The 13,135-nt window shown below is 44.8% G+C and overlaps 2 protein-coding genes across 3 annotated transcripts; one reads left to right on the forward strand and one right to left on the reverse strand.

Moving 5' to 3' along the window:
* Window positions 1-628: 628 nt before the first annotated feature.
* Window positions 629-8,193, reverse strand: rrp9 (ribosomal RNA processing 9, U3 small nucleolar RNA binding protein). Of its 2 annotated transcripts, none has more exons than XM_076268375.1 (15): window positions 8,020-8,193; window positions 7,675-7,760; window positions 7,442-7,554; window positions 7,266-7,333; window positions 6,789-6,830; window positions 6,568-6,694; window positions 6,269-6,393; window positions 5,916-6,008; window positions 5,700-5,800; window positions 4,835-4,969; window positions 4,201-4,263; window positions 2,566-2,711; window positions 2,271-2,350; window positions 1,965-2,038; window positions 629-907 (listed from the first exon to the last, which is right to left on the reverse strand). In XM_076268375.1, the coding sequence occupies exons 1-15, from the start codon at window positions 8,086-8,088 to the stop codon at window positions 787-789; spliced, it is 1,443 nt and encodes a 480-aa protein (XP_076124490.1). In that variant the 5' UTR covers window positions 8,089-8,193; the 3' UTR covers window positions 629-786. The 2 variants fall into 2 exon arrangements, with proteins under 2 accessions (XP_076124490.1, XP_076124489.1); XM_076268374.1 differs by having other exon boundaries at window positions 2,557-2,711.
* Window positions 8,194-11,670: 3,477 nt separating this feature from the next.
* Window positions 11,671-13,080, forward strand: LOC143104909 (putative G-protein coupled receptor). Its single transcript, XM_076269240.1, has one exon. It carries the CDS (start codon window positions 11,671-11,673, stop codon window positions 13,078-13,080), a length of 1,410 nt encoding a protein of 469 aa, XP_076125355.1.
* The last annotated feature ends 55 nt before the right edge of the window (window positions 13,081-13,135 follow it).

Raw genomic sequence — 13,135 nt, forward strand, 5'->3', positions numbered from 1 at the left:
TAATACGCAATATCTGTATATGATAAATTGATTAAACCTAGCACTACAAACCATCCTCAGGAAGGAAGAAGCGGAAAAACTAACATGGAAGTAGGGCATTTCAAGAGAGAAAGAACAGTATGACAGCAGTACATTATTGTGTACTTCTTTGCTCATAAGTGATCATCAAATAACACTCTGATACCCATGCAGAAAAATGATAATGACCATGACGGCCCCCTACAGGTCTCATTCCAACAAATCCGGCCCACTACCTAATATGGGTTTGACACCCCTGGCCTAAAGGATAGCAGTGGCTTGTACATTCAGACTGGGGGTTGCTGCCATATACAAAGTCTGACATTTTGTCCCTTTCTTGCACAACTCAAATAGCTGAATTTAAGAAATGTAACGTGAACGATCCTACAAACCCAAATCCTACAAGGTGTATACAGTAATGAGAATGTCCATTCTCTTGCCATGTTATTATGTGGATTATACCCACATATGTCAATTAATTAGTCCTCTGATGTCAACACAAAAGAAACAGCTTATGTATTTTTTGACTATCTGACCATCTCTGACCATCTCAGAAAACACCTGTCTCTAACCAAGAGAGGCAGTTTCATTCAATACCATCCAAGAGCCATGATTTCAACATAAAATTTAATTAGGTCCTCTAAGGGATTCCACAATGCATGTCATTTACAAATGCAAATGAAAACACATGAATAAACAAATAAAGTTCTTCTGAACCCGTTCTCCATTCATACAAAAAAAACACACACACGCTCACAGCACTGCTCCTCAACGTTCCTCCTGCTCAGCCTCCATTTCTGTAGCTACTATTACTTCCGGAGCTTTCCGTTTCAGAGGAATGATGTACAGTCCATTCTTAGCTTCCTTTACTCTCCACCACCGCCCAAGCCTGGGGAAGGGCAAACACACAAGATAACGGTAAATGGGTAGTTGCATAATCAATGAAGATTTTAGTCATCAGTAGAAGGTAAATATTTGTATACAATTGCATCATTATACAGTTGCATCATATATGCTGTGCTTTTTACAACATAAAGAAAATATTTTGGAGTGGACAAACACTGTTAGTCAGAAAACTTTAGCAGTTAATCTGTCAACTATTATAATATTAAAACTGCATTTGGAAATTATTTATTAAAGAATGTGTTAGTGTGGTCCAGTTTTCTGCCCTCAGTAAACTTTTATGATGTGTTAAAGTGGTGTAGTTGTATAATGAAACATCAATTTAAAGGAGAAATCCGGCGAGTTTTCACAAAGATTCCGTTTCTCGAGGTCACCGAGTACTGTCGGTACACACAATCAATCAGTTTTACCTAGCTCGAGTTGCTACAACCTGCAGCTTTTTTCGTACCGTCAGTACTCTGAAAACTCGCTGGATTTCTCCTTTAAAGATGAAAATGACTGAAAGATGTATTTTGTGCCAACAAACTGTATTTTTGCACTTCTTTTTGCAAATGACTCAGGTGCTGCTAGTTTAGTCATTAATAACAGTATACACATACCCAACATAAGGTACAGAGACATGTATGCGGCTAATGTCAAGCACTTACCCTGAAACTACCCAAATATCAAATTTGTGCACAATATGCATGAATAAACAGCGCCCCCTTGTGAAACAACACTGTAACTGTAGCATTGCTGGCTTATACCGGAGGAAGCTGACGTCTTGCCCTCTGATATAAAATAAAAGGTTTAACTAAAAAACAAAACCACCATTGGTCACAGTTAGGAACTCAGTAGTCATAGGCATAGGACTACTGAGGAAAATATTATAATATTTTAATATTATAAAATATTAAAATATTATAATACTATGCAAAATATTATGAGGCACAACTGCAAACAAACGGAGCTGGAGCAAGCCTGACATCGAATAAAAATCAGACAAGACATTGACACTGAAAGATGTCCCTGTGGTCATTTGGAAATGTACTCGGACTGCTCACCTGTGCTCCTGCCCTACTCCCGCAACAAGGAACTTTCCAGAATTTGCAAATTTCAAGCTGTTCACAAACCCAGCCTGAGAGAAGAGAGAATGATGGAGAAAAACCTGATCAATCAATACAATCAATATCTTTGACTAAAACATGTGATATAATGCATGATAACACAATGAACTGCTATTGTACTTGTTACAGTACAAAAGGATTTTTACTTGCTATTGTAACAATCAACCTCTGTAAAGCACCTTGAGACCATTTCACATGGTTTGCCACTATAAATCAAACTGAATAGAACTAAATAGTGCATACCACTGGGATGCTGAAGAGAGGCTCCAGGCCCCGGAAGCCTTGACCAACCTTCCACAACTGCACATTGGAGTTATGGGAACCTGTAGACAGTAGAAAAAGAGAGGGGAAAAGGTGAGCTCACTGACATCTGACAGTAACATAGTGATTATTTCAAGGGTGATACATGTATTAATTAAACTCTGTCTAAGTTCCAAGTGTGGTTATGTGTGTGTTATGTGACGTTTGTGTTGTGTTTGGCCTGTGTGTGTGTGTGTGGGCTATCGAGGGCGAGGGCGGGTGCGCGTGCCTGAGGCACCTGAAGCCACCGTGTCGGAGTTGAGCAGGGCGGCCACTGAGGACACCCAGCAGGGCTGTTCCAGCCCGGGGTCGCCGCGGCTACCGTGGGCCAGCTTCACCGTGGTCAGAGGCTTCTTCTTGTTTACCGTCCACACGGACACGGCGCTGTGGAGGGACATGCGGGAGAGGAACTTTATATATAGTATATATACTTTTTTGATCCCGTGAGGGTCTCTGCATTTAACCCAATCGGTGAATTAGTGAAACACAAACAGCACACAGTGAACACACAGTGAGGTGAAGCACACGCTAATCCCGGCGCAGTGAGCTGCCTGCATCAACGGCGGCGCTCGGGGAGCAGTGAGGGGTTAGGTGCCTTACTCAAGGGCACTTCAGCCGCAGCCTCGAGGGCTCGAACCGGCAGCCTCGAGGGCTCGAACCGGCAACCTTCCGGTTACAAGTCCAGAGTTCTAACCAGTGGGCCACGGCTGCCCCTCTACTATAGACACTTTCAACAATAAAAACAAAAACAATGCTTGAACGTTCTATTTGGTTCCCAATCTACTTCCTCTGCATTAAGATAACATATGGAATGTTAAAACGGAAGCCTTGTGGGGCCAACTATGATGCTGATAATGGAACTCTCTTGAAAACTATTTTTTCTGAAGGATGATTTTATTGGCAACTCATTCTGGCATCATCTTCATTTTTATTTTGAAGGCAACTGTCTTGTGAAGGACAGATAAACAATCATGTTGTTCCCACTAGCCATCCAAAACTATGCATTATGTATCTGTGTGGTCTAGGCTGGAAACCCCAGCTTAATGACGTAGATGTAATATACACAGCACATTTTTCATCAGGAAGCTTTTCCAACACACATCCCCAACATACTTACAGCACACTGCCACCCCTCCCCCCCCCCCCCCCCCCAATACACAGCACATTGTCTCATGAGGAAGCTTCTCCAACACACATATTGCACACTGCCCTCTCCCCACATACACAGCACACTATCCCATCTCCCCTGTCATCCCCCCAACACACACACCAAGACCCCTGGCAGTTGGGTTAGCTCCTTGAGCCGTGGATCTGCCCAAAGTTTCTTCCTTGGTAAGGGAGTTTTTCCTTGCCCCTGTTGCTCTTGGGTGCTCCTTGTTGGTGCCCCCCACCCAATCCCAATCCTCCCCCACCTTTGTTATGCAGCCCTTGCCACTTCATCTACTAAACCCCTCTTCTACTGCACTTTTTACCCCCCCCCATTAATGCACAAATAGGCTGACACCAGACATAATTTCACTGCATTTCTTACTTCCAGTAACTATATGCATGTGACAATAAACTTCCTTGTATCCTTGTATTGTAAAGACCCTGGCCAGCCATGCAATATCAGCACTGAAAACACTGTGGCTACTGCAACGACACAGCAAGTAGAGAGTGTGAGTGTGTGAGGAGAGGACAGAACAAAATGGAGAGAGAGAATGAAACAAGAAATTATGGACAAAGAAATGTTTTGTTATTTATGCACTCTGTTGGTTGTTTTGTATTCCGTTATGCATTCTGCACGGAGGATTTTTTAAGGTGATCTCAAACACAGAGAGAGAGAGAGAGAATGCTAATGGGCATCCTCTAGGTTCACGACTGATAATCTCACCCATCATCGCCTCCTGTGACCATGTGCTCCTCATTAATGAGCTGGATGCAGTCTATGGAGCTCCTAGAAAGTCAAAAGAACAAAAGTCATACGATTTAATTAAGAAAGAAAAGAAGAAAGTACAGAAAATAACAAGAGGCAGAGTCGTCGTCCAGCAACTGGACGGCTGCCGGTTGGAGCCCAACTCCTCCTGACCCTGTCCAGGTGTCCGTGAGCAAGACACTGAACCCCAAAGTGCTTCCAAAGTGCAGGTTGGTGCCTTGCACAGCAGCTTCTGCCATCAGTGTATGATAGTGTGTGTATGTGTAAATAGGTGAATGTGAGGCACGATTTGAGTGCTCAGAGTGGAAAAGGGGAAAATAAAAGCAGTCCATTCAGAAAATCAAAGTATAACCTGAAGTTTTGAATGGCCGCAAATCAGCTGGATTTTTAGATATAATATAGATTAATCTTTTTAATATAGATTTGGATATAATATAGATATAATATAGATTAATCTTTTTAATATAGATTTGTTGAAAACAGAATTTAAAATAGGGACAAAGAGAAGAAAGGCTAGTGAAGAAGGCTCTAGAAAAGGCTCTAGAAAAGGGTCTAGAGAGATGGGAAAAGATGATGGGTTTCAGCTACTCACTCATGTCCATGGAACACTAACTGGGACTCCTCTGCGATCTTCCAGACACGTACGGTTCGGTCACGGCCCCCTGTCGTCACACAGCGCTCACGGCTTAGACAATCCAGACCTGTGATCACGTCCTGGTGCCCAAACCTGAACACACACACACACAAAATACTGAGCTAAAGGACAGTCTGACCACATTGAAAGTGATCCTGGTGAATCCTGTCAGTTGCTGACAATTGAGCTGATCACTCCACACTCAACGTAACTATAACTTTCCTTTAGTATTTATTTATCTATAACTTCCCCAAGTTTCATTAGGCTAGTCCAGTCCACATTATGGCATAATAACCACTGTCTTACCAAAGTGCTGGCAGTTCACACACAAGCCATACTGACACCATGGGGTGACTTAAAAGTTCATAAAACAGCGATATCTCTTCAATTAGTTGAAGTAGGTTAACCTAATTTGTGAGATGAAGGTCTGACACTGTAAACCAGCATTTTGTCTTGTGACACTGAATTGATTTTAAAGGAGAAATCCTGCGAGTTTTTACATAGATCTCAGCTTCTCGAGTTCACGAGTACTGTCGGTTTTTCGTACTGACAGTACTCTGTGAACTCAAGTCGATCATTAGGCTAATTTTTTCAAACAATATATCCAAATAATAACTTGTATATTCGGTAAGATTCTGTATCTATTTATACCGCATCATACTAGCTTTTACAAAGGGTGGCTCTCTACAACATAGACCAGACACCTGGAGGACCACGAGTAGCAATAGTTGAATCTGACCAAAAAACAAGGGCATTGGATTAGAAACACAGGCTTCCCACATTTAACGTCTAAAGCCTGTCTGAGAAAAGCCAGTCAACTTACAAAGTCTCCACATAAGCGTTCTCATCCACATTCCACACTTTGATGGAGCGATCATGTGAGGCGCTGTACAGGTCGTGAGTACCTCTCCTAAACGCCAGACCCTGAAAAAGCGACAGAGACCAAGATTGTGGCTTGATTTTGGACTTAGACACAGAAATAACTGAACATGAAAAGTGGCCCGAGGGTTCATAGAGGGGGGAAAAAAGGTGGACTTACCGACACTGGACCTCTATGACCGGTGAACTTGTACAGGTGCTTACATGTGGCTGCCTCCCAGATCATGATCAACTTATTCATGTCTCCTGTGGCCTGGCGCCAAGAGAAAGGACACAAAAGAATGAATCCCCAGTCATTACAGCAGGGATTGACAAAGCCCAACATTCCAGGCGTTCTAGACTGGGCTGCTTAGATTTCTGTGCTTCAAGAAAAACTATTATCACAGAAATGACATCATGTTTTTAAAAAAATAACTATCTAATTTATAAAATAAAAAACTAAACAATATCAAAGTGCCTTAGGATCACACTGTAACAACAACCAAGCATGTAAGATCTGCAAGGTGTTCTCACCAGGTATTTGCCATCGGACGAGATGGCCATGCACAGAACATGAGCTGTGTGGCCGACATGCCGGGCGTCAGTTCCCTTTCTGCCTCCAGCGATTTTGAGGACTTTCTTCCCACTCTCCACATCCCCTGGGGGTAAAAAACAAAAAGCAATCACTTACACAAGGTCAAGACATAACTACATCATATGCAATATGTACACAGACAGACATTTTAGATAACACAAACAGCATACCACAGCCCAAACTATGGTTGTTTCTCCTATCCCCTTCAACACAAGCAAAAGACAATGATCTGGCTTACATTTGATGATGGAACAGTCCTTTGATGACGAGAAGATATGCTTGTCGTCGGGGGTGATGACCAGGCAGGTGACCGGGAGCTTGTGTCCCCTCAGCAGGCGCACCTCTGACGCCTCTGGAGGAACCAGCTGCCAAGCAACACAACATACGCCTCAGATCAGAAACCCAATTTACTGATTTAAACTCCTACAGCAGAGTTACTGAACTAAGAGTGTTACTCACGTCTTTTGCGATCAGTCGTTGTAGCTTCCCTCTCTGTTCCAGCTGTGATCAATAAGAAAACATAAAAATAAAATAAAAACAGTGAGGTAAGTCAGGTATGAGAACGTCAACCAATGGCTTGTAAGGTCTGAAGTTGGGGCAGCCGTGGCCTACTGGTTAGCGTTTCGGACTTGTAACCGGAGGGTTGCCGGTTTGAACCCCGACCAGTAGGCACGGCTGAAGTGCCCTTGAGCAAGGCACCTAACCACTCACTGCTCCCCAAGCGCCGCTGTGGTTGCAGGCAGCTCACTGTGCCAGGATTAGTGCGTGCTTCACGTCACTGTGTGTTCACTGTGTGCTGAGTGTGTTTCACTAATTCACGGATTGGGATAAATGCAGAGACCAAATTTCCCTCACGAGATCAAAAGAGTATATATACTTATACTATACTATAAGTCATTTATGTGTAGATTCAGTGGATGAAGCGAGAGACTTTACCACATCGTCCTGTAGTCTTCCAGCGATCAGGTCTGACTCAAAGGCATCATCCTCTGCTCTCTTCTCCTCTACGCAGTGGAGAGGGCCCAACAGTATTATCAAAACTCGCAGGACTTTCACATGATCTCACACATACAGCGACATTGGACAGTAAAGTTACTGTGGCATATGCTCACCCTCCTCTCTCAGTTGGTCAAGATACGACTTAGCTAAGCGTAGTTTCTTCTCCTGGGCCGTCTCTTCAATCTCTCGCTCGTCGTCTCCCCGTTGCTTCTTTCCAACCGGGTCGCTAAGTTAGAAAAACAGAATAGTAAGGTAACACAACCAACTTCGCTAGTGCCTCCTGGAGCCAACAGCGAAGCAGGAGTAACATTGACGTTACAGTTAAGAGACTGCACAACTTTCGTACCTTTCTGTCTCGGAATCACTGGAGATTTCTTCGTTAAGTCGTTTGCTAAGTTTGGATTTGTTTCGTTTGTCACCATCGCCATCGCTCTGAGGTACACAGATAAAACACAGCCATCTGAAGTCACCTACATTACATTAGTTAACCAGCTAGCTTTTCAGCATAACATCACTTTACAAAGGAGAAAACGAGCAGTTCTGCGGCCCAGATCTAATGCTACTTTTCCGGGAAATAATAGCAAAACAAATGTCCATTCGGTCAAAATGCCGTTTTGGCTTTTATAAGCCTCTCGGGGCAACATTTAGCAGGTTACTTAGCTGATCACTTGGACCAGTTCAAGCTTTTTACCTTTCGACCAGCGCCGTGTGTTGATTTGGAAACCTTTGGGTTCCCTTTATTCTTTATGAAAAAAGACATGATGAAAACCAAAAACTTGAATAACTAAGAGACGTAAACTTATTGAAATCTTTAAAGCATTTCTCCCATGCCCATCACTACCTACTCCACATGTGAGTTTCTGACTTCTTCCTCTTGTATTTCATTTGCCGATATAACTGAACAGCTCATTACCGCCACCACCTGGTCTGGCGTAAGAAATGGAAAGCTGTAGCCTACTTGTTTCTATTCTAAAAAAAGTCTTCGATCTCTTGATCCCAATGATTCAATGATAAAATGCTTGATAAAATGTTTTTTGATCGTGTGAATGACACTGAATTAGAGTTTGTTCCCGAGGAATTGAAACCTTGTCATTGTAAATTCAATAACTTCAACCAATTCTTGTGGTGAAAGATATGCAGTCATCTATTCAGTAAAAAGGTAACTCATTCCTACTATCTCTATCTGCTGACATGCATTTTCAGTAATTGGGGCATGAGAAGCAGTGTGTGTTCTGTGTGTTTGTTTATCAGGGCACCTCTGGACTCCTCCCCTTCCTCACTTAGACACCTCCTCCTCGTCCTCCTCCTTCTCTGTGCCTGTGATGATGGACAGTGCAGGCCAGCTGTGCCCTGTCAGCTCTGTCACACTCCTCTCCGCACTCTGCGCCCAGCGACCCCTCTGCCCCTCTCACACTGACTGGGGACTGGGGACTAACTAACAGACTGGCTTAGGATGACTCGGACTCCCATCCAGAGAGGGTCAACAGGTACCAGCGGATCAGAGGAGCCAAGCACTGAGGTCAGGACAAACACTTCATCAAGCAAGACCAACCAAATCCATTCTACGTGTGATTGCAGGTGAGTTCAGACTCCTTTGTAAGTTTTGTATTTTTCCTGTATGCTTGTAGAATAACCTTTTTCTGTTATCAATTGAGAAAATATTGAATAATAACTTAATGATAGTAGAACAGGCTGTTTCTAATCAATGTGAATTATGTGAATGTGAATTTCTAATTAAAGTGAATTATTCAGTCACACTAATAGGCCTTTAGTTTTTTGACATCAATATATGAAAAGAATCTAAGCTTGGTCTCAGGTAGTTTATGTTGTATTGGGTTTGCTACAGCAGTGTAAGTAATGATCTCTTACTGTATTAGAAGTCATATGGTGCAGGTTTTTATATTGTGTTGTATGTTTTCGTTGGAAACTAGTTTTGATGTCCCTGCATTCATTTTGAATGCCATATGGTCATATGAATGAGTAATAAGCACAACTGTCGCCACCTAGCTATCCAGGTGATTCACTCTGAAGCCTGCGGCTGACAAAAATGTAAGAAATTCAATTACAGCAGGATGTTACCAAATATGATGTCAAAATATATACAGTAAGTCAACATACCTGCTAGCTTATAGTGCCAACTGTTATTGGTGGTAGAGATGCACCGATTAAGACATTTGGGCAGATACCGATACTGATGTTTAAAATAACAATCTTGCCAATAACCAACGCCGATACTTTGTGTTTTTGTTGTCTTCATTTTTGTTGTGGCAAGTAAACTAAAAAAATATTCATAAAAAATCATAGCACAACATTTAACTAGTGCAGACTTTATGCAAAGTAACATATACAGTAAACTTCAGCCACTACCATCAACAAATATTATATAAATTTGCTGATAGCTGTTGGGTTGATATCAGTGCATCTGGTGCAATTGGTGATGTTTGCTAGGTATGTTTGTTAGTAAGTTAGCAGACCTATTGTGTATTTTAGACAAACATTTTTACACATCTTCCAGGAAAAAAAATAGTATTTTATGACCCAATGTGTTTGGTGTGATTCTGTGTGCCAAAGGAAATGCTAGAATTACTTGAAAGAAAATAGAACACACTAAGAGAAGGATATGGTTACCTCACAACTTGAACTCTGGCTTCACTTTCAGTAAAAACAGTAGATTCAGTACAGTAGATTGGCTTCACTTTCAACAGTAGATTAAAAGTTTTTTTTAAAGGAACTGTGAGTGTGGTTCTTTTTCTTTATACTCAGTTATTTCATAAGAATGATGACCGAAAATGAGGACAGTCTTATCTTATATAACATTTGCCATTCAACACGCTCTTCCCCAATCCCATTAGCAAAATGCATTAAATGTCATCTGTTATGTACAAGAGATTTCTGCTCTGAGAACGCATGTTACATGGCTTTCCGTACATGCACAGCACATGGCATGAAAGGAACAGCAGTGTTTTTAACAGCTGTACATAGAAACTGCAGAGTGAGGGGGTGCTGAATGGGAAGTGTGTGTGTGTGTGTGTGTGCGTGTGTGTGTGCAATGCATGTGTGCATTCTTCAAAGCTGGATTTATCTCTTCACACCCTCTGACTTTAGCCTTTTGTGTAATGGGAAGATTAGCAGCACAATAAAAACACTTCATAGTGTTTTATTATAGCGCACCCACACATACACACACACACATACATACACACACACACACACACACACACACACACACACACACACACACACGCACGTCCCGTTAAGCGCCCCCTCATCTCTTCCCACACATACTTAAAGATATTTGGAGAAGAGATGCACAGTGGGGAACAGTACAAAAGAGAGAAGTGGACAAAGGAGGCTGAAACATTGCATATACTGATCCCACATCAGTCTCCCAATACATCACTGTGTGAGGGCGGTGGAGGTTGAGGTGACAGTGAAACTGGTTGATGTGTGTAACAGGAGGGAGAGAGATAGACAGACAGACAGACAAATGGTCAGATGGGCAGACAGTTCCCTCTGCAGCTGCGAACAACAGGTCTGCTGATTATGCCTGCTCTTTGGAGGGTCTGCATGGCGAAGAGCAGGTCTGCTGATTATGCCTGCTCTTCGGAGGGTCTGCATGGTCATACAGGAATCAATATGGAAATCGATAAGGAATAGCATCGATAAGCAGACTCGACAATGGCATCGATATCAATAATTTCTTAACGATGTCCATCCCTACACACACATATGCGGAGAGGGTATGATTATCCTCTCTTCCAGTGAAAATCATAGTGTCATTATTTGTGGTTTCATGACTGTTTGTTTTGGATCCGGGCTCACTACCAGATTACTACAATTACTTATAATCAATTGCACTTCCAATAAATATCACTTCTTCATTGTCAATGTTAATGAAACATTGCAAATGCAAAATTCATAAAGGCTATTAATGTTTCTGATATGAGAGCTGTAATTGCCTTACTGAAAACCAGTATTCTAGAGTTTCCACAGATTAAGTTTTTAATGCTTAATCTAGCCAGGAAAAGCAGTTGCAGTCAGCCTCCCTTTTCTTTGAAAAACATCTCCCTAAGTCATCTATTTCTCTCCTCGGTAAAAGACTGTGTATGGTGTATGGGAGTGTGCGTGTGTGTGTGTTTGTCTGTGTGTGAGTATTTTTAAACTCATGTTTTAAAAAAATATATATATAATTAAAATCTCCATTCTCCATTTCCTGTTATGTAATTGCAGGATTGTGCAATGGGGCCTCTGACCTCCATCTGCAGGCTCCTTCAGACCCAAATGAGTAGAGATGCATGGAGGACTGTGGTGTTGTGATCACCTCCAGTATTTCCTGTAAGCGATGGAGTATAAGGACCCTTCAGGGCTGACCAAGGACCTCAACAGCACAGTGTCAAATGGCTCCCTCCTCCACGAGGTCTCCTTCTCCCTCCTCACTCCCAGCATGCACCTGGGCCCCCCGCTGCTGCCACCGTCCGCCGGCCCATGGCGTCTGTGGGCGCTGGCGGGCCTAACGCTGATGTTAGTGCTGACCAGTGTGGCGCTGCTGGCTAACGTGGCCGTGCTGGCGGTGGTGGTGCGGGCGGCGCACCTGCGGCAGCGGCTGGTGTTTGTTGGGCATCTGTGCGCCGTGGACCTGCTGTGTGCCACGCTGCTCATGCCCGCGGGCATGGTGGGCGCCTCGCCGCTCCTCTCGGGCACCACCAGCGCTCTCCTCGCCTCCTCGTCGACGTCGCCGCTGCCGTGCCGCCTCTACGCCGGGCTCCACGCCACCCTCGTGGCCGCCTCCATCTTCACCGTCACCGCCATCAGCGTGGAGCGCTACTACTACATCGTCCACCCCATGCGCTACGAGGCCAAGATGACGGGCAGGCTGGCGGCGGCCATCTTGGCTCTGCTGTGGCTGGTTTCGCTCCTGCTGGGCTTCGCCACCATGCTGGGCTGGCCGGCGGCGTCGGCCGCCCACGCCAAACTGAAGGCCCGCTCGCCGTCCTGCTGCTCGCTGCGCTGGAGCCACGGCGGCGGGCAGTGCTGGGGTTTCGCGCTGCTCTTCGCCAGCGTCTGCTTCTGCGTGCCGGCCGTGGTCATCCTCGGCGTCTACGGCAGCGTCTACAAGGTGGCCCGGGTGGCGGCGCGCCACCAGCACGGACCGATGGCCAGCTGGACCGATAAGCCCGCCGTTGGCGGTCCGCCCAAGTGCCGTTCGAACTCGATCAACAGCCAGACCACCATCGTCGCCACGGTGACCAGCCGCTGGCACGGGTGCGCTGGGCCGGGGGCTCCGAGGTGGCGGAGGTCGCCACGCGGGAGCAAGGCGGCTGTGACACTGGCCGTGATCGTGGGTCAGTTCCTGCTCTGCTGGCTGCCCTACTTCACCTTCCACCTGCGGCTATCGCTGGCCCCTCCGCACGGCGTGGCGTCCAATGGAGCTGAATCCGTGGCTCCGGTCACCTGGCTGGCCTACTCCTCCTTCGCCGCCAACCCCTTCTTCTACGGCCTCCTCAACAGGCAGATCCGCGAGGAGCTGGCCAAGTTCCTGTGCTGTTGCCGACGGAAACACGCGGCCGTGCGGCCAGTTAGGACAGAGGTGGCCATTCCTGAGGGCGTGGCCCAGGACGACTTCCTGCATTTCCTGCAGAGGAGTAGCTACCTGGAGGGTACGCCCTCCACATGTAACAGCTCCACCCCCAGGACAATGCTGGACCAATCATGTGTTAGGATACCTGGACAAATTCCTGAGGAACTTGCATGATGCACTGTGAGGTCACATTTGACAGTGAAACCTTTCTCAGAGCAAGAAAAAATCT

The sequence above is a fragment of the Alosa pseudoharengus genome, unplaced genomic scaffold, assembly GCF_046254945.1.
Source record: "Alosa pseudoharengus isolate Yale_2024_CS ecotype anadromous, Long Island Sound unplaced genomic scaffold, YU_APseudo_1.1 YU_APseudo_1.1_scf_5, whole genome shotgun sequence".
Lineage (NCBI taxonomy): Eukaryota > Metazoa > Chordata > Actinopteri > Clupeiformes > Clupeidae > Alosa > Alosa pseudoharengus.